The 26,059-nt window shown below is 40.2% G+C and overlaps 1 protein-coding gene across 1 annotated transcript in view; it reads left to right on the top strand.

Annotated features, from left to right (window-relative positions):
- The window catches only part of kcnh3 (potassium voltage-gated channel, subfamily H (eag-related), member 3), a 546,526-nt gene that overhangs the window by 309,008 nt on the left and 211,459 nt on the right, over positions 1-26,059 (top strand). The window contains exon 5 of the mRNA XM_048598723.1: positions 6,010-6,137. Coding sequence (XP_048454680.1) covers positions 6,010-6,137 — 128 coding nt within the window. The remainder of the gene's footprint in view (positions 1-6,009; positions 6,138-26,059) is intronic.

The following is a 26,059-nucleotide window of genomic DNA, read 5'->3' as shown; positions in this document are numbered from 1 at the left end:
TTCGGGCCTAGACCCTTCTAGGCCCGAAACGTCAGCCTTTCTGCTCCTATGATGCTGCTTGGCCTGCTGTGTTCATCCAGCTCTGCAGCTTGTTGTCTCGGATTCTCCAGCATCTGCAGTTCCTACTATTTCTGACTCAACTAGAAACCACTCGCTTCCAAACAGCAGGTGCGGCTGTTTGATCTCTACCTCCACAGGAAGAATGAGCGGAGGTAACACAAAAAGGTACCGGGATGGGGATGGAGAAGAGGAGGAAGAGGCAAATAAACTCTCAGCAGGAGCCATAGGTGTTCAAGGAGAAATTCTCCAACCTGAAATCTGATAACATTCAATTTTGTTCACCTGTATTCGTGCTATGTAAACTGAAGAATTATAAAGCCAAAACACAAGAACTTCCAGTGCTCGAAATATATATTTCTGCCTGGTAACAAGTTTGGAGCAAACTGTGAGATTTTTCAGAGGTCACTCAAATGAGTTCAAGCATCAGTGAAAGTCAACCAATATCGAAATAAGTAAAACCTTAGGAGCACGGTCTCACAAGAAGACATTAAACTACCAGGATATGATTTTGTCATTGAGGCAGGACAGAATTGTCATGACTTTTAAGGAAATTCAAAGGCCAGATCTTTCAAAGTGAAAATTTTATATCCCCCTTGAGGGAGGTGAAGATTTAATGAGATTTGACCCTAAGGAATATTCAGTTTGTACCAGTAATGGCCTCTAGCTGCATTTACCGGTCTTTAATCAGCCTTTACTTGCAAGCACCAAAGAAGAAACAGTTCACAACAGAGCTAATTTTGGGGCCTGAAATATTGAACAAACACATTAGTTGTAGCTTACTGGTAGCAGATAACCTGGACCAAAGAGCTGTAGTTGCCCCTCTATCAGCCACTCTGACTCTCAATCAGCTTCAATTACAGCAGAGCTGACCAGTGCCAGAACCTGAGGAGCGACTCAATAGTCAGGGTACCTGGGGAAAAGCACAGGGACACCTGGCAACAACTGGGGAGTTCAACACCTCTTTCATCACCATAAACCCCCAAATCCATACATCTGAAAGCTGGGTGATGAATGAAGACCATTCATTTCCCCACGGATGCAAAAACTAGAGGGGTGCAGTATCAGTACAGTGAATTCATAAAGGGATCTCAGCAATTGATATAACCTCAAATTACTGAACTCCTGGGGTTCAACATCTAATCTCCCACATCATCATCCCTCAGTATTGTCACTGGTGACTCTCTGATGTCTGGTTGGGTTGCTATGGAATCCATAGAATCTGCCTGGACTGCAGCAGCACTTTGATATGAACTGTTGGAGTTTTCAACCACAGTTTGTCAGTCAATCCATATTTTCCTCTTGTTAATTTTGGATGTTAGTGTAAATGTTTTATGTGTAGTAGATTGATTACTTTTCTATTATTGTGCAGTAAAGTTTATTTTCTGTGTTCAAAACTATGGAATCTTGTAGTTCTATTCTGTTAGTAAGCAGCCAGGGGTTTCAAAAATTTTCTACATTGAACAAATTTGCCATATAATTACTTGTTGTAAAGTGAAAGATGGGTAAATATATCCTGACTAACCTTGACCAGTTTGTAGTAACCCTTTTTAACTCTAGCACATTACCCAGTGAGATATATAAGGAGACAAGAGTCGGGGAAGGTCCAATACAACTTAAGCAAACATTTTATCAAGGAAAAACAAGATTTATCAGACTCTACCCTTGTACTTCAATTAAACTCAGTCAAACTGTGTCAATGTCTTCACAGGACTTTTCAGCGAACATTCTTAAATTTACATGGACTATTTACTTTTGACACAAGCTTCCGAGGATTCATTATACCCTATCCACAGGTCCCTACCACTGTTTTTGAATTGTTTGAAAAGACCAGTAATAACCATTCAGTAATGCTGGGTCAGGCTGTACCTTGATCTTTGAGGGTAGGCTAATGTTTCAGGATTTGTACCTATTGATTTGGGCTTCCCCTCTCGTCTAAGACTGGTTCTGGTCTTTGGGTCATTTCACCAAGGTGGTCTTCTGGGTCTGGTCAGACTGATAATACTCACCATGAGGTATAAGGAACTGAAATTGCTGAGCAGCTTGGCCACCAGCCAGAGGTGCTGTCTGGATGCACTGTTGAAGAAGGAGAAAAGCAGAGTGTGCTGGGGCTCCAGGTTGCCCCTTTTTAACCCCACTTCAAAGATTCTATATCCTGTTTTCAATACTAGCATTAGGCAGGGGCAGGAAGATCTAATGAGGTGACTTTGCCATATTTGAAGAATGCATAACATGGTTTTGATCCTTCAACTGTCAAGTGCTGTCTTTGTCACACAATGCCTCTGGCTTCTTACTGAACTAGGTGACACCAAGTTAGCATTCTTCTAACAAAGCAGGTTCACTGGAGATGGAAACAACAGTTCATACTGAAACAATGGGACCATTAGCATCTGGCCAGGCAGTTCCAGGCCTATCTGACTTCAATGGGAGTCTGTTTGATCAAGGTTTGGCTGCATGAATACCATTTGTTCCAGCTCTGCAGTTTGCAAATTGCAGAGTCTGATTTGGTTTAAACTTGGCCACCACATTTCAAGCTTTTAATCCATGCTCATGAAAGAAATGTCAATACTATGAAACAATCCTGGCAGTTATAGGTCACATGACCACATAAAATGGCTACGAAAGCAGGTCAGAGGCTGGGAAATCTCCAGCAAGTAACTCAACTCCTGACTCTTTAAAAGCCTACCAACCATCTACAAGTCAAGAGTGTGATGGAACACTCCCCTCTCGCCTGAATGAGTGCAGCTCCAAACTCACTCAAGAATTTTTACACCATCCAGGATACAGCAGCTTGACTGGCACACCATCTATAAGATACATTGGAACCATGGCGACTTGTTGCATCAACAGTAACCTCCAAACACACAACCTCCACCATTTAGAAGGACAAGTGCAGCATATAAGGGGAACATAACAAACTGCATGTTCCTCACAATGTCATACACCATCTTTACCAGGAACTATATCACCGGTAGTGATGCTCCTATTTACACTTCCTCTTGATTCACCTTTTGTTTCTTTACTTATCCCATTAACATTTCCTTTTGCTTGCTTGATCATCCACTTGGCCATCTCTTCTCTTCTACCTTTCACCCTGTTACAGACCCTCCCTCCTCTGCTTTCCCTACCCCTTGACTTGTTTCAAATTTGTTAAATCTCCAACTTCTTCCAGTTCTGGAAAAAGGTTATTGACCTAAAATGTTAATTTCAGTACTGCTGTATTGTATGTTTCTGTCCTTATTTCAGACTTCCAACATCTGCTGTATTTTACTTTGGTAGCAATATCTAGTTTATTTGTTCACTTAAAATAATAAAACTTAGTTGTTTCATTATCACTGATTATAGATATTTCAAATGCAATATTACTGTAGAATAGCACTGTACAAGATATAAATGTATATGTTTAACGTTATGAATCTATGCAGTACACAGTCAACTTGTAATCTTGTTGATTGATCTATAATTATAGATTTAATGTAGACCAATAACACCCCAGAGTCAATGTATACCATCCATGTGCCACTGCAATTCAATCACACTTCTGGTGAAAAAAAAATTACGTCAGTTTTCTTTTGATCAGCATAGCTTTGTGCCCTCTCCCAAGAGGAATCCTTCCCTTCAACATTTGTCAAGTCCTACATTTTTTTATTCCCTTCCAGAACTGCTGCAGAGGGGCTATTCTGTCCCAGTCCTGGCCTCAGCTTTTCCTCCAAACCTCCTAGATTGTAAGAGAATAAGATACAGGAGCAGAATTTGGCCATTCGGCTCATTGACCCTGCTCCACCATTTGATCATGGCTAATGTGTTTCTCAATCCCATTCTCCTGCCTTCTTCCCTCGATCCTCTTACTAATCCAGAACTATCTATCTCCGTCTTAAATATGATCAATGACTGGACTCCACAGATTTCTATGGCACTGAGTTCCACAGCTTCACTACCCTCTGGCTGAAGAAATTACTCCTAACTCAACTCTAAAGTGTTGTCCCTTCACTCCGAGGCTGTGCCCTCAGGTCCCAGTCTCTCCCTCTAGTGGAAACATCTTCTCCACGTCCACTCTATCCAGGCCTCTCAGTATTCTGTAAGTTTCAATGAGATCCCCCAAACCTTCAAAACTCCACTGAGCGCAGACCCAGAGTCCTCAACCCCCACTCCTCATGTGACAAGGCCTTCATCCTCAGGATCACATTTGTAAACTTTCTTTGGGCCCCATCCAACGCCAGCATGTTTTTCCTTAGACACGGGCCCAAAGCTGCTCACAGTGTTCCAAATATTGTAGCCCTCTTGAAATTAATGCTAACAATGCATTTGCCTTCCTAACTGAACATGCATGCTGGCCTTAAGAGAATCCTCAACTAGGACTCCCAAGTCTCTATGGTTCCAGAAGACCATAGGGCTGCTGTCTCATTCAAGATGACTGGTGGTGGTTTAACCTGAGAGTTACCACAGCTCAGTCGAGGGGAAAGGTTGATAAGAAGAGTCCTTCACGGTAACCTCAGCAGGAGAGGTTCTTAGAGTTGCAACAATATTCATACTAGGGTGTACTCAACCCAATATGAAGTTATTATTTCTGTTCAATGCAAAAAGAATACTTGGTTATTTTTATGGTGTTTAAAATCTTTGAATCTTTGTTATAAGGGAATAGAATAGCATGTTTTTTCTTTATCTTCTGTTGTTAATAGACTTTGATTTGTTTTACTGTTAATACCGCAGAATTGCATGCTAATGTTTCAGTAATAGATCACATCGGTAACAAAAATAAAAAGAAAGCTTATGCTCTATCTAGCCAGATTCCTGTCAGAGATCTGACTTGTCTGGTACTGACTTCAAATGGCCATTACCCATAACAATTTGGGTCACTAGATCATAATACCTGCCTTGGTAAATTTGATGGAAGTCCCACTGTTTCATTAATTCATCAAACTCCACATAGTTCCTACCTTCCAACAATTCTAGCGATCCTAGTGCCCCCATCCTTTCTTCCCAATGCTGCAACAGATCTGAACTGTATTCATTAAATGAAGGCACATGGTGCTGTAAGCCAGCAATTTTAAGCAAACAGATAAATTTGCTCAGACCCAAGACTGACAGATCAGCTGTCTTGAAGTTTGTTTATACATTGATGTTTTTAAAGGTGTCAATAAATCTCATCGGTATCAATTGGATGTAATGATTTGCTGTACTGATCAAAGCATTCAAATAATGTCTTGATTGAATCTTAAACAATTTTTTTTGCTTCCGTATCTACCAATGAAATATTTCGTGAAATTTAATGTCCATCCTTTGAGTGAATAATGATTGGTAACATTGAGAAAGGTGTATACATTGTCCTGTCAGCTGTGATGTAGTTGGTGGATATCTCACCTTTATGTTAGAAAATTCCAGGTTCAGGTCCAACTTAAGCCTTTAAACAAAAAAACAAAGGCTGAAACCTCAGTGTTGTGCTTGGGAGTGCTGTTCTGTTGGATTTCAGACAAGATATTAAAATAAGACCCTGTCAGACAGATGTAAAGGATCCCTGGAATTATTTTGAAGACATTTTTTTCCTGGCCAATATTTATCCTTCAATAAACATCAAAAAAGAAGCTAGCTGGTAATTATTATACTGCATTTAGAGGACTCAATTGTATGCAAATTTCTATAGTACAGCAGTTGGCTTCACTTCAGCACAGCATAGATATTTGAAGGGTATTTAACAGTAAATATCTACATGGAAGCAAACTCAAATCTTATTGCATCAGCTTTCACTAAATCAGAACAGTGTGTGGCTTCAAGCCCCATTCGCAGTCCTTGATGCACATCTCAATACCAGCTCTCTAGTCAAGTTCTGGGCTCAGTAATAATTGTCGCTTCCATTCATCATTCCTTGTCTGTGCAATTCTGTCAACATTTCTCCATATTTTTCTGTCATTTTCAACTAATGCCAATATTTTCATCTTGTCACCCCAACTGCAGATGTGGAAATCTACCAAAACACCAGGCCACCTGGTTTCAACGCCAACAGAAGAAGAAGCAGGGCAGTGTTGTACCACCTGTCAGGACACTTGCAGAAACAGGATAAGAGCAAGCTCAAGCTCAACAATGTACGTACAAGAACCCACAGATTACTTGACATGGTGGTTCAGACCCCTGTCTATACTATAGGTTGATTTTTTTACAAATGTAATCCTTGGTGATCAGTTTTTGATGTAAGGGAGTGGCATCAATTCATGCCTTATATAGAAAGTCAGACAAAAATAACAAGCACTGCCGTATCCTACCAAGAACACATTTATTATTCCTAATTTTGTTTCATGCACTTGTGAGTCCCAACATGAACTATTATATGACATACCATATACCTTTACATGTGCTAAATAGGAAAGATTTCAATATTAGAACATCTCCACATTGTTGCACCGTGTCAGCATCATCGCCAAAAGAAAACCACATTGTCTGATAGTACCAAACTTCTTCTGCTTTGCCCTCTTCTTATTTAATCACAGTGTCAGAAGAATGCCTCATACTGTACTTATGTATAATCCCTATTCATAATCAACACCAGTCTTCCTTATAAATTTCCTGAGTTACATTGCAATTTTAGTGCTGATCTATCATGACAAAAATCAATTGTATTCATATAATGGAACAGTACCCAAAGCAGTTTCATCTAAGTTTAGTTAAAAACAGTGAGATAAAAGAAGAAATATTGAGTGAGAACATACCCTGAAAGTCCGTCAAAGAGTTAATTTTAAGATTGGAGGGAGCTGGGTCAGCGCTTTTAATGCAGGCTGTTTGGGCACTTCGGTTCAGACTGCCCAAATTTAATTACCCTATAGCATTTAGTAAGGACACTGAAGCTCAACAGAAAGGAATAATCATTCCTTCAGTCTGGCTTTGTTTGGCCCAGGGCATGAAGTGTGCTAACCCACAGAGACCCTCTGCCACAAGTCACATAAACCAGCAGTGACTTTAACAGAGCATACAAAATAACCTCATGAGGAGTCAAATTGCTCTTCCCTTGATACCCATAATTAGAACAAGTTAGCTAAGGCTAAGTTTGTCAAAATAGATTGGATTTTTGATTTAAAATTGCATCTTAAGCATATAGTTTATTTCAGGAAAGTTAATATTAAAGAAGGGTTAATATTACATCAGGTATTCCTCATTTTGGATTAGCTTTATTAGTGTAAATTTCTTTTGGTGTCAACAGATGAGCTGAAAACCAATCACCAAACCATGGGTAAATGTTATTTCAAAGTTGATTTTTCACTTACTAAAGAAAAGCGTAAATGCAGCATTAATTAAAATTTCTAACTCTGTTCCATGTCAAGCATTGTAAGTAGGTGGTGCTTGGCACAGGATTGCTGACCTTGATCAACTTACACTTAGCAGCTGAGGGAACATTGGTGTATTTGAAAACTTTGTCTTATCCAGCTGCTAAATGCCTGATGCTGACTCACAGGGAATTAGCTACAATCACCAACTCCATCAATAAAAATCCCTGCAGCCCGAGAATGCTACAGACAACTGCAAATCCATCCCTGTTTTGGAACATTTTGTTTGAGTATTATCTTTTGGAGACAATTAGAGGAGATTCCTGTTGACTCAGGCACGTGTTTAATTAGTTTATGTTAAAATGTAATGTTGTGACTCAGTCATGGAGGTAGACGTTATTGTAACTAATTAAAATAGAACTTTATGGGCGCTGTATATGTGTTTGATTTGATTTTGCACAGAATAATGATTGTTGATAGGGAATGCTGAGACTGGTTGGAAAGTTTACAGTCGGCTTTATGAAAATCCTGTTTTAAATCATTAAATGTAAATACTGTTCCCTTGACTTTTACAGCAACCAGATGAATAATAAATGTTCCCTTTTGTTGATGCAAAAGTTATTCTGTCAGGTTCATGGCTTATAAAAACCAGCACAAATGTGCATGTTATCTTTGCCAGCCATGGTTATTGACTTGTGACCATAATTCACTTGAGCCTGTGCCATAAATGTAGGCTATATCATGTAGGAAACCACAGCTAAACCTGACTATTTCAGCGTCCATTCACGAAAAGCCAAGTAGGGTTTATTGTACAGCAAACTGGAGGTGAGGATCCTTACTATTTTTCCCTCTTTCCCTGTGACTTGCCCAGGCAGAGATCATTTAACTCAGGAACCAGGAATAAGACCTTGGGACATACCTAGTCAGTATGTCTTATCAGTAGGTATTTTACTTGTGTTTTAGCAGTCCCCGCAATCTACAGACCATTTGTACATTAATGGGTTAAAACTTTGAGCTGGTGCTGTCGCTTCCAATAAGTTGCATGACGCTTTGGATACCCCATCTAAATTTTAACACTAGATAGAACCCATGAAAGTGTTGTTGTTGAATACGTTGTAACAATGCTTTTAAGAAAATAGGTGTTTACTTGCAGATATCAGTGAGATGGGTGTATCTGCTACTCACTGCAGAGTTTGCCTATTCTTAATACAATGGTTGATAACAGCAAATAAGTCATTCTAAATTAAATCCAAATGTCGCTTGTTTCTTAGAGAAAATGGATGGAATTGCAACATGCATCCCCCAGAACGCTCGTAAAAATCCCATTAAATTAAAATAACATTTGTTGTTCTAAGCATGGTAAACCAGTGGGGAGGCTGGCTGAAGAGTGGTCTGTGACTAATTTCTTGTGTCACCTCCTTCAATAACTGCACCAGTGCAGGAGGCTACAGGTTTGGTTAACATGTAACGTATTAACTCATGCAGGGCTTTTAACCAGAACACTGTGACTTATGACATGACCGTCACACCCTAGGTGCTTGCTCTCCTATTAGGTTCAGTACCTGCTCAATAATCACATTGTTTTGCAGACACTTTGGAAAGGCTCCAAGGACATAACCACCTCCACTCGCCCCACCCTTTGATCCCTGGGACGTAGCTTGAGAACCACTGAGTTACTGATCTTAAAGGCAGAAAACTCTAACTTTTGACTCTGCGGCATCAGGTTACTACGGTCACAGTATTGTCCTAGTCTGGGTCTGCACTATCCAGAATTTAGGAGTACAGGTTCATGTGGTGCAACACTTCTGCTTGTAAAATGAAATACTTATCATGTTCTTATCACACAAGGAGTAGGCCCACCAAGTGCGGATAATAAATCTCGTACAACTACAATCACTCATGGCATTGAGCATTCTTTTCCATTTCAGAGTGGTTGCCAACTTTGTGTTAATAGATTCTTGTAGAACGGACTAGTACTGCACTGATAAGAATTATGCAACAGTATAACGCTACTTGCAGTGTTTATAGATCACTACTGGAATACTATAGAATAAATTGCCTTACATATTACGTACAATTCTACATGTGGACAGACACTTTCATTTGTTCTGCAAATACTTCAGATATCTGTCATTCCTCAATGTTCCAAACCAGCTTTGCAGAGTTTGGCCTGAATATGTTTGTGATTTATTTGAAGATAAAATCATATGGAAAAAGTGCATTCCTTGTGTCTTTGGGATTTAAGGCATTACACATTATCCTTCAGTATATCATTGGGCACAGCAGCAGGCAGCAAGACAGGAAAAAATAAAGTCATTGTTACATTAACATGCAATGAGATGGCCTCAATTTTAAGTTTGAATGTTTTGTATCCAAAAAGAGGAAAATTTAGAAATGGGAGCAGCCCATTATTACCTATTATGATCCTGTTCCATTATTTAATTATATCATGAATGATTTGTACCTCAACTCCAAAAGTGACAGCTTGATAAACTAGATTTCCAATAATGTAAAGAAGCCTAGATGTTTGAAATATTATTAGATACCTACATCTGTCACTAATTAATTTAGGTCTATTATAATTTTCTCTTTAATAATGCATGCATTCAAATAATGAAACAGAAAACTCAAAATCTGGCAAGAGATCTCGAGAAGAACAACCTCACACTTCCCAGTTTGAGAGTAAATATTTTTAGCGGATGTTATGCTGCAAAGCTGCAGCCTGTCCAACTTCACAACCACGTGAAAAACATAAATAAAGCTCTTTATGTAATATTGAGTAGAAAAGGACTCCACAGAAATTGTTCTCTCTCTTGAATCATCCTCTGAGTTCTCTGTTTTCCAGGGATTTGTCTAAATTTGCCTCATTGTGATTCTACAGAAGGGACTAACCTCTTTAAATTAAAGCAAACTTTGACAGAAAATGCAAGGGATTACTATAAGAGTTTAGCTGTCATTGGTATCCTCTTTGAAAGCATTTGAAAACATTCAATAACCTTCATAGATAGTAGTATAACCTTTTCATTATTATTCTTAACTATTTATATATTTTTTACTGCTTATTTTATCTTTAAATTGCCATTGGACATGTTGAATCATTGGTTTATTGTTTGCTAATACTTCATCCTGACCTATTTTCTTTGTCAGCATTTGTCGTTATGGTTCGCCACTGCCTTCCACTCTCGGGCAGAATGAGGAGGCAAGACTCAAGTCTACCTCAGCCGGGCCATAATGGAACCTGCAGTGACAGTATTATTGAACCACACGCTCGCCAGCTAAGCTGACTCCCCTATAGTAAAACATTCAGATAAGATAAATAGGTTTGCATTACTACATAACTACAGATTTCAACAGGAACAGTATACATTTATCAAATAAATACAATGAGATACATGATTGAGTTCATGGTGTAAACACACAGATCTTGTAATGAAATAAAAAGAATGAAAATATCTCAATGTCAAATGTCCTTAATCAACAAGTTGGTGGAGTGCAGCCTACAGGAAAGAACAATACCAAGGCTAAAAGTAGTAGATGACGATGAAAGTGAAGTTACAATTATTATGTGAAGAACCAAGATTCACAGCACTGAAGTTCTGGAAAAGAATCTGTTCAAATAGATGATGACATGATGAGTCTTTTAAAAGACCCTGGGTGTGGAAGGGGGTAAATTTATGAACATGGTTTGGGGATTGAAGATCATGAGTAGCAGACAAGAGGAGAAGTTGAGAAGGAGAGCCCTTCATAGTAACCTCAGCTTGTGCAGGAATTGAACCCCATTGTCGGTATTACTCTGCATTACAAGCCAGCTGTTCAGCTGTTCAGCTGACTGAGCTAACTGAGCTGACTGACCTCTTTAATTGTGGTTGGAAATGAACAGACCAAAACAGCACCCAGACAAAAAGTTGAATCCTGGATCCTCAGATTAAAAGTCTAACACTCTACTGACTGATCCACCCAAGCTCCATCTGATGGCCATTCTGTTCTTGATGCAGATGGTGTAATTATTTCTGTGCCTGCATTGAAGGCACAGCTTCTCTTGTTGTACATAGATTTCTGCGATTGCAGTGATACATCTGGTGATACATGAGCACTGCATATGATTGCGGTGACAGTTGCTCTACACAGGTCTCAAGTTGCTACGTGGGTTGACCCTTGTGGAGACTAATGAATGTTTGCACTCTGACTGATGTTCCAGTGCTCAGCTGTGGAAATGACTTGGGTAGTTTTATTAAAGTGAAGGAGCAGAGCAAGTTACTGCAGAAGCTGGAATCTATATATTTTTTAAATTTTAGATTATTTTAATTCAGATTATTTTAATTTAGATTTTATTGCCACGTGTACTCAAGTACAGGAGTACAGTGAAAAATTATGATGTCGCCACATATGGCACCATCTTAGGTACCAAGATACCAAAAAAGCTCAGGTACAAAGTAGTAAGAGAAATTAGACTTAAAGTTAACCATTAATTCATAAAATAGTAGAAAAATAAAGAAATAGGTGATAGTTTAACTGAATAGTTTAAACTAGGAAAATAAGAATAAAAGTTCAACAGTCTTTGATGAGTCCTCCGCTTAGCTCGCTCTGCTGTCTGTCCTCGATACCACCGCCACTGAAACAGCCACATCTCCAATCTCCCCCGGTGCCTTGCAAACATGCCCAGGCAGGATCCACTTGCACGTCGAGCCAAGACACTGCCATGAGCCATAGAGAGACCAGCTGACGTACCACCAAGAGACCAGGCCAGGATACACCTTGCTGCCAAAAGACCAGGCCGGGACCTGCCACGAGCTGCTGGGAGACCAGGCTGAGGCCCACCGAGAGACCAAAGGGGGAAGAAAAGATAAAAAGAGAAGGAAACAGAAGGAACTGAAGAGATCCGGTTGGAGAGATCTACTCTGCCGTGAATCTGAACTGAAAACAAAAAATGCTGGAGATCACAGCGGGTCAGGCAGCATCTGTGGAGAGAAAGCAAGAAGACTCATCTAAACTCAGAACATTAGCTTGTGATGTCCAACATTTTTTATTTTGAGTTATTAAAATGAATTTTGGCTTTCACCTTGATATTGTCACTCTCATCTGTTCCTATTTCTAGCATTTGTCATTTTTGCAGTCTGGAATAAGTAGTTTGGGTATGGCAATGACATTAGTCTTCGGACTGGAATGTTTATTTATCCGCTCAAGGACTGCTTTGCGCAAGTCTGCGCTGGATTAATTCAATTTATTTATAATTATAGAATCACTACAGTGTGGAAGCAGACCATCTGGCCAGTCGAGTCCACACAAATGCTCCAAAGAGTATCCCACCCACACCCATCCCCCTACCCTGTAACCCTGCATTTTCTACGACCAATCCACCTAACCTATTCATCTTTGTAGGTTTTATACAGCTTTTCCAGCAACTTCTGTTTTTATACATCTTTGGACTGTGGGAGGAAACTGGAGCATCTGGAGGAAACCCACGGAGACACGGAGAGAACATGCAAACTCCACACAGACAGTCACCCAAGGCTAGAATCAAACCCAGGTCCCTGGCGCTGTGAGGAAGCAGTGCTAAGCACCTTTTGCAATTTTCACTGCCACCTCACCATTTCCATTTGAGTGGAGATTATGCGAAAATGGTGAATACTGTCCAATTTTCCCATTCTTTTTGACAACTTGAATTCTTCATTCAGATTGTGGGCCATTGTAACTTATCACAATGTCCAAAATGCCACAAAAAACTTAAGTGTGTTTTCAAACATTCTATAATCTCATCATTAGTCAGCTAGTTTAAATCCCAGGTAGTCAGAATAGTAATCGATGGTGACAAGAGTGCAGGAGTGAAGAGGTCTACTCCCAGTTTCATTGATAGTCTGTCTGAGAGTACATACTAAACAGCTCTTCAGCTTGTTTAGTTTGGCAGTTATCATAAGCAATACTCTGGCTCATGTAGTCCTTAATCATTGTTCAGGCTTGGCCAAATGAGCATTTCTCTTAGCTTCCTCAGAATAGACTCAATTTCTTGATGGCTTGCACCAATGTGGTCCAGCATCTCCTTTCTCATCTTCTTAAGAATAATGTTTCTAATACCTTTGTACAACCTTTTGGACTATTGCTTCATCTCTGTACGACTAATACTCTCTTATAGCAACAGGTATGTCCTCAGTGCTTTTAGGCTATCTTTTTATCATGCTACCTGCAGCATTTGAAGAGTTGCGTTGTGTTGCATAGTTTGTTTGATTTGAGCAAGATGCCTGTCTTTCATGTTCATTGTTTCTGCTGAATTGATGTCCTCCAGCACATGTCTGGCTGATACTTCTCATTAAATCTGGAAGGTTTCACATTCACAACTTTCTTTATAGGGAGTGCTACACTTTACAGGCTGTCCACAATGTGCATTTGCTTCCCTTGTTTGTATTTCTTTTGTTTTTTTTAATTCATTCATGGGTTGTGGGCATCACTGGCTAGGCCAGCATTTATTGCCCATCCCTAATTGCCCAAAGGGCAGTTCAGAGTCAACCACATTGCTGTGGGTCTGGAGTCACATGTAGGCCAGATCAGGGTAAGGATGGCAGTTTCCTTCCCTAAATGACATTAGTGAACCCGATGGATTTTTCTGACAGTTGACAGTGGTCAACATTAGACTCTTAAATTCCAGAATTTTCTTTTCTATTGAATTCAACTTCCAAAATCCACCATGTGGATCGAAACCCAGGTCCCCAGAACATTAGCTGAGTTTCTAGATTAATACAGATAATGCCAATAGGCCATCGCCTTCCCTAGGCTTGTTCAATTGCAGATGCTGAGTTGGTCTCACACTGTCATTTACTTTGAGATGATATTTACCAGGAAGACATAAAAGACCTATAAAAATATCTTTATAGTGTTTTAGGATCTGTTCAATCAAAGGCTTTTAATGGCCTATGAAATCCTTCAGATCTCTTCTGGTCTACATTACAAGTCCAAGATATAGACTTGCTTCAGTTAACATGCGTGGATTTTGCTTAACATCAGCTATCAGGAACTCCAAATCTTCATTCTTCACATTGCATTGGACTCTCAGCTTTATGTTTCCTCTTGGGATGAGTACCGTTCCGTCATAAATTTTCACCCTTACTTTTGAGGGCTTCATTTTTGGCTCACCACCTTGAACCAAATTGCACAGATCTGTGAAGCTCACGATATGGCATGAAGTCTAACTGACACTTCCCATTCACTTGTAGTTTTCCATCTGCAGTCATCATTCCAGCTGTCACAAACCATTCTGTAGGCCCATCAAGTCCACACTGACCCTCCAAAGAGCATCCCACCCAGACCCACCCCTACCTAGCCTATCCATGTGAACCCTGCATTTCCCATTGCTAATCCACCTAGGTTGCACAATCCAGGATACTACAGGACAATTTAGCATGGCCAATCCACCTAAGTCCCACATCTTTGGACTGTGGGAAGAAACCGAGCACCCAGAGGAAACCATTGCAGACGTGGGGAGAATGTGCAAACTCCACAAAGACAGGCGACCAAGGGTAGAATCAATCCCAGATCCGTGACGCTGTGAGGCCAGCAGTGCTAACCACTGAGTCACTGTGCCGCCCTATTCATGAGTAACATTAACATGAGGTCCAAAGCCTCTCAAATCTCTGCCATCTGGTTTTTCTGCTCCTCAGGAAAGCTTGTAGCACTCTTTCTCCAACAAGTTCGCTGGTCTTATTTGCTCAGGCTTTTAAATGAACTCTGTAGCTATTTCATACTTTTGCTGCTGAGAGCAGGAAGGAAAAAAAAAACTCCAATTCTGCATCATGTTTCCTTTCATTTCCACAGCAGCAGAGAATGGAAACTGACTGATCATTTTGGCTCATCCAGTAATTTAGAGTCGCAGATTGCTGCCTTTTTAATTCTTTTTTCTTCCAGCATTTCTTTCAGTAGCTGATCCTCTTACAGCACTGGAATTCCACACACTTTCAGCTGCACCTTTCTTGCCTCCATGTCTCAAGTAATGTGTTTAATGGCTGCCACAGATTACACACGGAGGCACTTGAGCAGAGCTGGAGGTCATTTGGCTGCAGCAAGACAGCCAGTAAATTAAAGTTAAATTATATTTCTCCAAGGTGCACTTAGATTGAAAACTACAGAATGATAGCCTTTCTGCCTTAACTCCCACTTCATAGGCAGTCGGAAATCAACCGTTTTCCAACAAGGTAGATGATTCATTCATTTATCTGAATAGTTGTAAATAAACCATCTATAATTTACTTTATGTGTAAATAAATTCTCTTTAGCTTATCCACCACCCATTGCCAGAGTGACTTATTTTAAACCTGTAAGAATAAACATTCCTTTTAAAGACCTGACATCAAAGTAACTCTTTTTTGCAAATTATTTATAGAGAAAATGGTTAAAAGACTCCTGAACATAACAGGCAATTAATGTAACCTTGACAACATTACTCACATCTCATTAAGAAATGATAAAAATAATTATCCTTGATCCGGTTTAGATTTTAAAACAGGCCTCCTGGTGTCAGAAGTCTCTCTTGAATGCTTTTAATTGAAGTTTAATGTCAATTTACCTTTGAATGCTATGCTAATTGGAGATATTTCAACTGCGGTACTTTTTGTTTGGAAAGAATTAATTTCCCCCTTCGAACCTCTGATTTCATGCAGGTGTATGCACACATCATGATTGACGAATCGGAGATACCGATATGATGGGGGCCCTGACCTGCTAATCTGGGGTGGGGAGAGCAAGGGGATGATTAATGTTATCCCCAGCGGTCCCAATAGATAATCTGGAGAGATGCTATCATTGAAACATAGGAAGAGGAATACGCCACACAGAGCCTACCGTGCCTCTCATCATGGCTGGCCTGTGACCTTTCTTCATCTACCCATTTTTCCCCATATCACTGAATGGGTCCAGCACAGAAGAAAGATATTTAGCACATCACATCCATCATATCTGTTTAGACCTTTAACTCAGAAATAAAACTATTGATCACACTTTTAATATTAACAATTGATTTAGCATAAATTGCTTTTTGGGGGAAAGAGTTTCAAATTTTGAGAACATTGGTGAACAGAGGCAGTAATAGTTAACACAATTGCTGGTTACTTCTTCATGGTTTGTCTGGTAAGCAGATGTTAAGACACAGGCTTGGAAAAAATCGGCACTTTTTTTATAAAAAGAAAGCTGCTCAGGTCATGAAAGATATGGAGAGAAAGTTCTTACCTTGGTCTGTAGGTCAGAATGCAGGACGGTCAGTCTGTTTACGTGAAATTATATGACTCACTGTAATATATACATAATTTTGATATCAGATAATCTAAAATTAAAAACTAGTGCAGTGTAGGATTGAGTAGACATTGATATTCCTCAACAAACCCTTTTAGACTGATAGATTGGGGAGATCATGTTTGATGGGTATGATTGGGTTTTTCAAGGAGGTGACTAGATGATTCGATGAGGATAGTGCAATGTGGACTTCAGTAAGGTCTCGCCCAAGAGACTGGTGAAGAAGTTAAGAACACATGGGATCCAGGGCAATTTGGCAAATAGGATCCAAAATTGACTTAGTGACATGAGGCAGATGGTGACATTTGAAGGTTGTTTTGTGACCAGAAGCCTATGTCCAGTAGCATGCCACAGGGTTCAGCACTGGGCCATTTGCTGTTTGTAGTGTACACTAATGATCTAGATAAGAATGTACGAAGTTTGATCAGTAAACTCGCAGATGACATGAAAATACAATGTATTATTTAACCACTAATCATTAACTATTCCAATATGGACAGCATCCTGTAAACACACTGTTCGGCAAAATGCAATGCAACAAAACCGTTATTATTCTCATGAGCTGTCTCTCTCCAGTCCAGTGGGAAAAAAAACTTTGCCCATTTTGATTTGTAAGAAGAAAACTCCCTGTCTAGTCTTCAATCTAGCAGCTAACTATTTAAAAAAAACCCAACTGAAAGCAAAACCAAAGTTCTCAGGGTCTGGTGAGCCTGACCCCACCCACTCATGATTCCTTTGTCTTGCTCTTAAAAAAAACTCCAGGAGAAATGATTTACAAACTGCCTGCCAGGAGGAGACACTTTTGCACTACTGTGACAAAACCCCTCTGCAAGAGAAACAGGACGGAACACATCTCTAAAAGGCATATAGAATAATCACATCTTCTGCACACATCTAGATTGGGAAGACTATTTAGGTATTGAACTCCTCAAGAAAAATTACCTCACAAAGACTTTCACAGGTTGCCTCAATTTTAAGGGCTTTTACTCCTAATCAGATGCAAGCTGCTTAAGGTATTCAAATTACAGATATTTCAAATCAGGCAATATCATACTGTACAAAATTTTTGTCATTTACATCAGGCACTAACAGGGTTGCACTTGAAATATCTGTGTATTGCTGCCTCACAGTCACTTGTACTCTCTTCAGGCAAGACAGTGTAAACTTTGTGAGCATTCCCTGTCAGCCTGCTTTGTAACAGCAAAGTCCATTGTTGGACTGGCCACTTTAATTGCTGTGAAATGAAAAAGGCATCCATCACTTCCTTATTAAACTTTGGGACTAAATGTGGGAACTTGAGTACTTCAGCCCTTAAACACAAGTTATGTGTGGTTCCATCACGGGAACCTTTCTCAGCTTGAGCTGTCTTAGCTGGAACTCCCTTTCCTGAAATTTTCTCTCACTCTACTTTCTATTCCTGGGATTATCTTTCCTTGTTTTGTTGTCTGTTGGAATTCTAATTTTCTGGCAAGTCTAATTTTAATACTGTAGACTTCTGTGAACAGAAATGGTTTTAAAAAAGGAAGAAACAGGGCCCCAAAATGGCTGCAGCGATAACCTTACCACAGATTGGGGCAAATTCAGAAAATCCATGTAAAATGAATGTGAACAGCTGAACTAATTAACTGAGTCAGGTATCAAGAATCCTGCATCTCCTGATTTAATTTACACTTGTATCTGAAGTTGTACATATTGGACACGGAAAGATTGTCTGGAAATACCCAGCTTGGAAAGACAATCAAACAAAATTCCAGAATACATGATAAACCATATTTCAATAGCTACTTAACAGAAAAGCAGGGAGAGAAAGAAGATAAATTCATAATAACAGAACCCAGAAGGTATGCTCTCTCTCCCTCTCCCCTTCATTTCCGCTTGAAAAACAGAAGCCAGTGATAAAATAGAACTCAAATATACTTACAGATTTCACACTGCTGAGGATAGAAGACATCTATTAAACAGCTGCTTTTTAAAAATAATAAATTGCGCTTTCTTGAACTTCCCTTCATACCAGACAAGGTCTCCTCTTAATGCTTTATACTTGTGTTTGTCTATGTATCTGATGTCATTTATTATTTTCTTGGCTAGTAAATCATAAAGTTCCTTTTTCCTTTACTCAAAAAAATCTTGTAACTGGCTCCTTAGTTCTGATCCAGCAACTACATTTTACCTGAGTATGAGTTCGCTGTGTGCTGAAAGGAATTTTTTTTATTATTATAGCACAACCAGGAGTTGGGGGGAACTGAAACGAGGGGAACTGATTCTCCCTCTTCACCTAGTCATGACAATACATAAAACTAAAGGAACGAGAGATTTGCATAAATGTGTATTAAATACACATAAGAGAGGTTATGGCCTGGTGGTATTATGGCTGGACAGTCAATCCAGTATCTCAGGTAATGTTCCAGAGACTTGGGTTCGAATCCCAATTTGAATTTGAATCTAACAGGTACATTTCCACAGGGAACGGCAGTATTCTGCTATTGTCCTGAAGTTCTATGCTTCGTGTGTCAGTCATATTAAATATTTAAGCATAGAAAGTATCCCAAACTTCGTTCTTATTCAATCATAGGCTCTTTCATGAACAGATAGGAATAGGCCATTCAGATCCTCAACACATTGATGCTGCCAGACCCCCTCCAGCATTTTCTGTCTTTGTTTCAGATCTCCAGCATCCGCAGTTCTTTGATTTATTTTGTTAGATCATGGTTGATATGCACCTCAACTTACTTATTCGCCCTTGTTCCAAATACCTTGATATCCTAAATAAAAACTGAAAGAACTGCAAATGCTGAAATCAGAAACAAAAACAGAAGTTGCTGGAAAAACTCAGCAGGTTTGGCAGCACCTGTGGAGAGAAATCAGAGTTGATGTTTCGGGTCCACTGACCTTTCTTCAGAACTGAATGTAGCTAGGAAAAGGCTTGTTTTTATGCAGAAGATAGGGTGAGGTAAGGGGGGTAAGGAGTAAATGATAGGTGGAGTTACAGCCTAGAGAAAGAGAAGAACAACTGGATAGATAAAGGAGTGAATAATAGTTGGGCTGGGAGGATGAATATCTATTAATGGGGACTGTTAGTGGCTAACAATGGGTTGTATGTATTAATAGCAGACAATGTGATAACAAGGTAGACAAACAGGAGGCTAGAAGAACACAGCAAGCCAGGCAGCATCTGGAAGAGAGGAGAAGTCAGTGTTTTGGGTATTACCCTTCTTCAAGTAATATCCAAAATGCTGACATCTCCTCTCTTCCAGATGCTGTTTGGTTTGCTGTGTTATTCCAGTCTCCTGTTTGTCTACCTTGAGTTTCAGCATCTGCAGTTTTTTTGTCTCTAACCTGATATGATAACAAGGCCTAGTGTGTGGGGGCTTGAAGTAAGGACATGGGAGAAGATGCCTCAAGTCCTAAAACTGTTGAACTTGAAATTAAGTCCGGAAGGCTGTAGAGTTCCCAATTGGAAAATGAGGTGCTGTTTTTACAGCTTGTACTGAGCTTCGCTGGAGCACTGCAGCAAGCTTGAGACAGAGATGTTCGCCAGGGAACAAGCTGGTGTGTTGAAGTGGCAGGCAACTGGAAGTTCAGGGTCTTTTTTGCAGAGAGAACATAGGTGTGGTCTACACTTTGTTTCCCCAGTGTACAGGAGACCATATTGTGAGCAGTGAATGCAGTAGACGAGAGTCATAGATATTGAGTCATAGAGACATACAGTATGGAAACAGACCCTTCAGTCCAACTAGTCCATGCTGACCATGTTCCCAAAACAAACTAGACTTCTGAAGAAGGGTCTAGGCCCGAAACGTCAGCCTTCCTGCTCCTCTGATGCTGCTTGTCTTGCTGTGTTCATCCAGCTCTACACCTTGTTATCTCTAGTCCCACTTGCCTGCATTTCGCCCATATCCCTCAAAACCTTTCCTGTTCACATACTTATCCAAATGTCTTTTAAATGTTGTAACTGTACCTGCATCCACCACTTCCTTTGTCAGTTCATTCCACATACGAACCACACACTGTGTAAAAACAAGTCGCCTTTCTCCTTTTTGAATCTTTCTCATCTCACCTTAAAAATATGCCCCCTAGTCTTGAAATCCCCCACCTTAGGGAAAAGACGCTTGCTATTCACCTGATCTATGCCCCTCATGATTTTATTAACTTCTATAAGGTCACCCCTCAACCTCCTACACTCCACTGAAAGAAGTCCCAGCCTACCTTTATAACACAAATAACATTCCCAGCTATATCCCAGAAAATCTTTTCTGAACCTTCTCCAATTTAATAATATCCTTCCTATAGCAGAGTGACCAGAACTGTACACAGCATTTCAGAAGAGGCCTCACCAACATCCTGTATAACCTCAACGTGACATCCCAACTCCAATCTCAAAGGTGTGAGCAATGAAGGCAAGTGTGCTAAATGCCTTCTTAAACACCCTGTCTACATGTGATGTAAACTTCAAAGAAATATGTACCTGAACCCCTAGGTCTCTTTTACAATGCCACCCAGCGTGCTACCATTTATTGTGTAAGTCCTGCCCTTTTTGTTTTACCAAAATGCAATACCTCACATTTATCCACATTAAACTCCATCTGCCACTTCTCTGCCCATTGACCCAATTGATCAAGATCTCTTTATAATCTTAGATAACCTTCTTCATTGTCCACTAAACCACCAATTTTAGTGTTGTCCACAAACTTACTAACCAAGCCTCCTAAATTCTCATCCAAATTGTTTATATAAATGAAAAACAAAAGTGGACCCAGTACCAATCCCTGTGGAACACCGCTGCTCACAGGCCTCCAGTCTGAAAACAACCCTCCACCACCACCGTCTATCTCCTACCATCAAGCCAGTTTTGTGTTGATTTGGCAAGCTCTCCCTGAATCCGATGAGATCTAACTTTACTAATTAGTCTACCATGCAGACCTTTGTATTGAATGAAGTGCTCATAAAGCGCTGCTTCACCTGGAAGGTGCATATGGGCCCTTGGAGACTGAGGAATGGAGGAAGTAAATGGGCAGGTTTTACAACTTCTGTGTTTTCCGTGGAAGGTGCCGTGGAGCTATTGGGGGGGGAGTAGGTGGGGAGGTAGGTGTTGGGATTGAAGGAGGAGTGAACCAGGATGACCCAGAGGGAATGGTCCTCATGGAAGGCTGACAAGGGAGGGAAGGGGAATGTGTGTCAGGTGGTGGCATTGTGCTGGAGGTGGCAGAAGTGGCAGCTAATTAGAAAGGGGAAGGAAACTGCCATCCTTACCTGGTCTGATCTATAAGTTACTCTAGACCCACACATTGTGGCTGACTTTCAACTGCCCACTGGGTAATTAGGGATGGGCAATAAATGCTGCCTAGCCAGCGACGCCCTCATCCCGTGAATGAATGAAGAAGAAAAAAATCATCCTCTGGATGTGGATGCTGGTGGAGTGGTAAGTCAGGAGCAGGGGACCCTATCGCTGTTGTGGGAGGGAAGAAAGGGAGTGAGGGCTGAAGTGTGGGAGATAGGTCGGACCCAACTGAAGGCCCTGTCAACTATGGTGCTGGGGATGCCTCGGTTGAGAAAGAACATGGACATTTGGACACTCCCTTGTTGAAGTTAGCATCATCAGAAGAGATGTGACAGAGGTGAAGGAACTGGGAGAATGGAATAGAGTCTTTGCAGGAAGCAGGATGTGAGAATGTATGGTCCAGGTAGCTGTAGGAGTGGGTTGGTTTATAGTGAATATTGGTGGCCAGGCTATACCCAGAAATGGAAACAGAGATGGATCAAGTGAAGGTGAGAAAAGGATGGAAATTAGAAGCAATTTTGATAAACCTTACCAATTCCAGATGAGAGAAGGAAGCAGGACTGATGATATCATTGATATATCAGAGAAATAGTTGTGGGTTGGGGGCTGGAATAGGACTGGAACAAGGAATGTTCCATGTACCCCACAAAGAGACAGGCATAACTGGGGCATAACTTGATATCTTAATCTAACAAAAAAAAACTTTTGTTATCAGTCTTGAACATTCCAATCAACCTTCTTTCCACAGATTTGCAAGGATGAGAATTTCAGATGTCCGCTACCCTTAATGCAAAAACTTCTTTCCGATTTCACTCTCACATGGTTGCACTCTAACTTTAAGATTGTAGTGCCTGTTTCTAGAACTCTCACTCTCAAATTGCTTTATCATTTTGGAGACAGTTATGATCCCAGCTGAAGATAGTACTGGTTAGATCCCAGAGTGAAACCTGATTTGATGGACCATACATTTTATTTTCCCTTTTATTTACTGTGGAGTTCAGTCACTGAACATATTCACAAGAGGCTATCACAACACTTCTAGCAAAAAAACACCAAAGTTGATAAAAGAAAAGAATTGCAAACTATATTACATTAGATATAACGGTTGAAATGATCTCATTACAAACATCAAAAAGGAAGATTTATTCCCTTCACCTCAGCAAAAGGCAGTTAAACCTTAGTGAAGAGTTAGCCTAATTTTCACACTAAAGCTTCTTGCTCAGCTGCGTTCAGTTTCTGTTTGGCAAATTGCCGCACATTCACTAGATGCTGTTTTCTTCTGTTTAATCTATCCGTCAGAGACCCTTAAAACGAACTGCTAACACAGCTCACTATTAGTTAGTATGGATTCCCCAAACACTCATCTTCAACAGCCTTGTAAGATGTCTTCCTTCCTGACACCCTCAAGACTTCTGCTTTAAGAGCTTCCTTCTCAATGACATCTAAGTAACCGAAGACTCTTCCTAACATTGACTGCTTGTACACTGTTGATAACAATACTTCTGCTGTTAAGTTCCTTCTCCCTGCGTGAATCCATTTCGGCCCCTTTCTCTCTCTCTCTGTCTGTCTGTTTGAGGGCCATAACAGTCAAGCCAGCAAGCACCTGAACTAAATGTATGGTTATTCATTTTGCCAAAATCACGCAACTTCTTTTAAATATAGGTTTGAGCTCCATGTTCAAAATAACTTTCTGGCCTTCTTTAAAAAAAAGTCAGATCTGTGCAGATCAGAAGACTAAAATCCAATTTTCCTCCACTTTAGAACCCAGGTTCCCAAATAATGAGGATATATGATGAACCTTCATCACAAGGCCCTAATGAGATCTCCTTGAATTTTCTAAACACAAGGGAATACAACCAGGTTTAGGCAAGCTGCCCAAATGACCTAATCTTAATATTATTCTGACAATTATTGTGCTGTCATTCTTCCACATCTTCACTGAGGGTTGGTGCCTGAATCTGAACACCGCACTCCAGAAATATTCTAACCAAGGTTGTGTATTACTGAACTCTCATAACTCTCTCAGTTCTGTATTCCAGTTTCCTTGAGACAAAGGACATCATTCCACTAGATTCAAAATCTCTATACCTGTGCATTTGTTTTTGTTGAGCTCTGTCTATGGATGTTTAAATAACTTAAACCTCCACAGCTCTCAGTTTATCACCATTAAGGAACTATTCTGATTTGTCTTTCTTGTATCTATGATGAAATGTTTCACACCATTTTCACATTGAATTGCATTTGCCATAATTTGCTTACCTTTTTATTCAATTACGGAATGTTGTAATTATGTCAGCAGTTATTGGCCTTCCCAAAGCAACGTAGTAGCTTGCTCAGCCATCTGAGAGGACAGTTAAGAGTCAACCAGATTGTTGTAGGCCTGGAGTCACATATAGGTCAGAGCAAGTAATTGCTATGGGTCTGGAGTCAGGTAAAGATAACAGATTTTGTCTCTAAAGGAGATGAATCAGCAGGATTTTTACTATAATCTGATAGTTTCATGGTCAATTAATTAGGTTTAAATCCCAGGTGCCATGGCTGAGATTTGAACTCTTGTCTCCAGATCATTCCTCCTAGCCTCCAGATCACTAGTGTAGTAGCGTGATCATTATGCTACCATATCTTCAATCTAGCTTTGTCCGTTTATAACTTTCTGGTCCCATCTGCATGACTTACTGTGCATCGTAACTTAGTGTTATCTATCAACTTGAATATACACCAATCATTTCCATTATGCCAGTCATTGATTGTAAATCGGCTGATCAGCTGAATCAAAGTACAAATTCTTTGGGAAGATCATTTTCAAATTTTGACATTCAGACAGCATTCTATCTATCACTACTCCTGACAATCTACACATCACAAGAGTGCCTCCAATTCATTCATTTTCCTTTTTGTTAATAGATCTTTTTGAGAATGAGTCATTAGATAAAAGCCAAGAATACAACTCATCCCTACCTTGTGAAACGTTCATTGATACCAATGATAACATGAATATTATTTGGCCAAAGATCAGCTAGCAGTTTTGTCTGAACCAGAAACATGGGGCAAGGTATTTCAATATGGTTTAGAGTGTCAGGATGAACGTGTTAGGAGCTGACTAACCCTCCACTGAGAAAACTTGACATATTGCATGTCAATTCAGTCTTTAGGAGCAGACAGGAAGAGCATAGGCAATTTTCTTGATATATTTCAGATCTGGTGTTCCCAGTTTACCAGAAGCTACCACCAAATTTAGAGGTCAGCAGCTTTTGCATCATAAGGATTCCCAGTTGAGGCCTACTCTTTAGGGAATCCAGTGGTGAGAAAGTAGACAACTTCTACACTCTTCTTGTGGGATGAAGACATGGGAGAGGGGGCTTCTGAGGCAGGACAGGCAAAAGCAGGCTTGCAGATGTTACCCCATGCTTTCCTCTTCCATGCCTCCAGATTACCCCCACCACAATCTGGCAAGCAGACCACCCTTGTTTCCTACTTGAAAAACTAGTCAGGAAGACATGAAATCAAGGAGATGATGAGTTGAACTCCTTAAGTGGCTATTAATTGCCCTTCCAAGTGGCTATTAATTGCCCTTCCAAGTGCCTTAATTGGTGGCACATCACCCATGGACCTTTTCACACATAACTCAGTGACTAAGGTGACCCAGTCTGCATTAGATTTACAATGTGCTCATGATCGTTTCAATTCTGCATATGAGAGACTCAGTCTATCCTTGAATGTTGTCATAGCAAAAGTCAGGTATCAACCCAGGACCTGGCCAGCCAAATATTCCACTTCTAGCATGTATTGAAGGAGAGAATCTGGAATATGTTGAGCACTTTGAATAGCTTGGCAGCTGGCTGTCTCAAAAGGTCACCATTGATAAGGAGATCCAGCACTGGATCAGCTGCACCAACACAAATTACAACAGCAAGTGTTTGACAACAAAGACCTCAACAATTGCAGTGTTGTTGCCATTGCCAGACTCCTGCATCAAACTGAAACCTATACTGTCTCAGCAACACGTAAGAAATGTTCCGTCAGCAATACCTCTGGCTCATCACCTGAATTCAATGGGAAGCTCAGTTGAACAAATGCTGGTGTCCTACTTGAAGCCAGCTCTGCATAACTCCTGCAAAACCAACATTGATGGATTTGATAATGTATTTGTATGGCAAAAAAAAAAGTGTTTTGTCCTATTCTTTCAACTCTCAAATAG

The sequence above is a fragment of the Rhincodon typus genome, chromosome 7 (assembly GCF_021869965.1).
Source record: "Rhincodon typus isolate 14 chromosome 7, sRhiTyp1.1, whole genome shotgun sequence".
Taxonomy (NCBI): domain Eukaryota; kingdom Metazoa; phylum Chordata; class Chondrichthyes; order Orectolobiformes; family Rhincodontidae; genus Rhincodon; species Rhincodon typus.
This window is presented reverse-complemented; position numbering and strand designations above follow the sequence as displayed.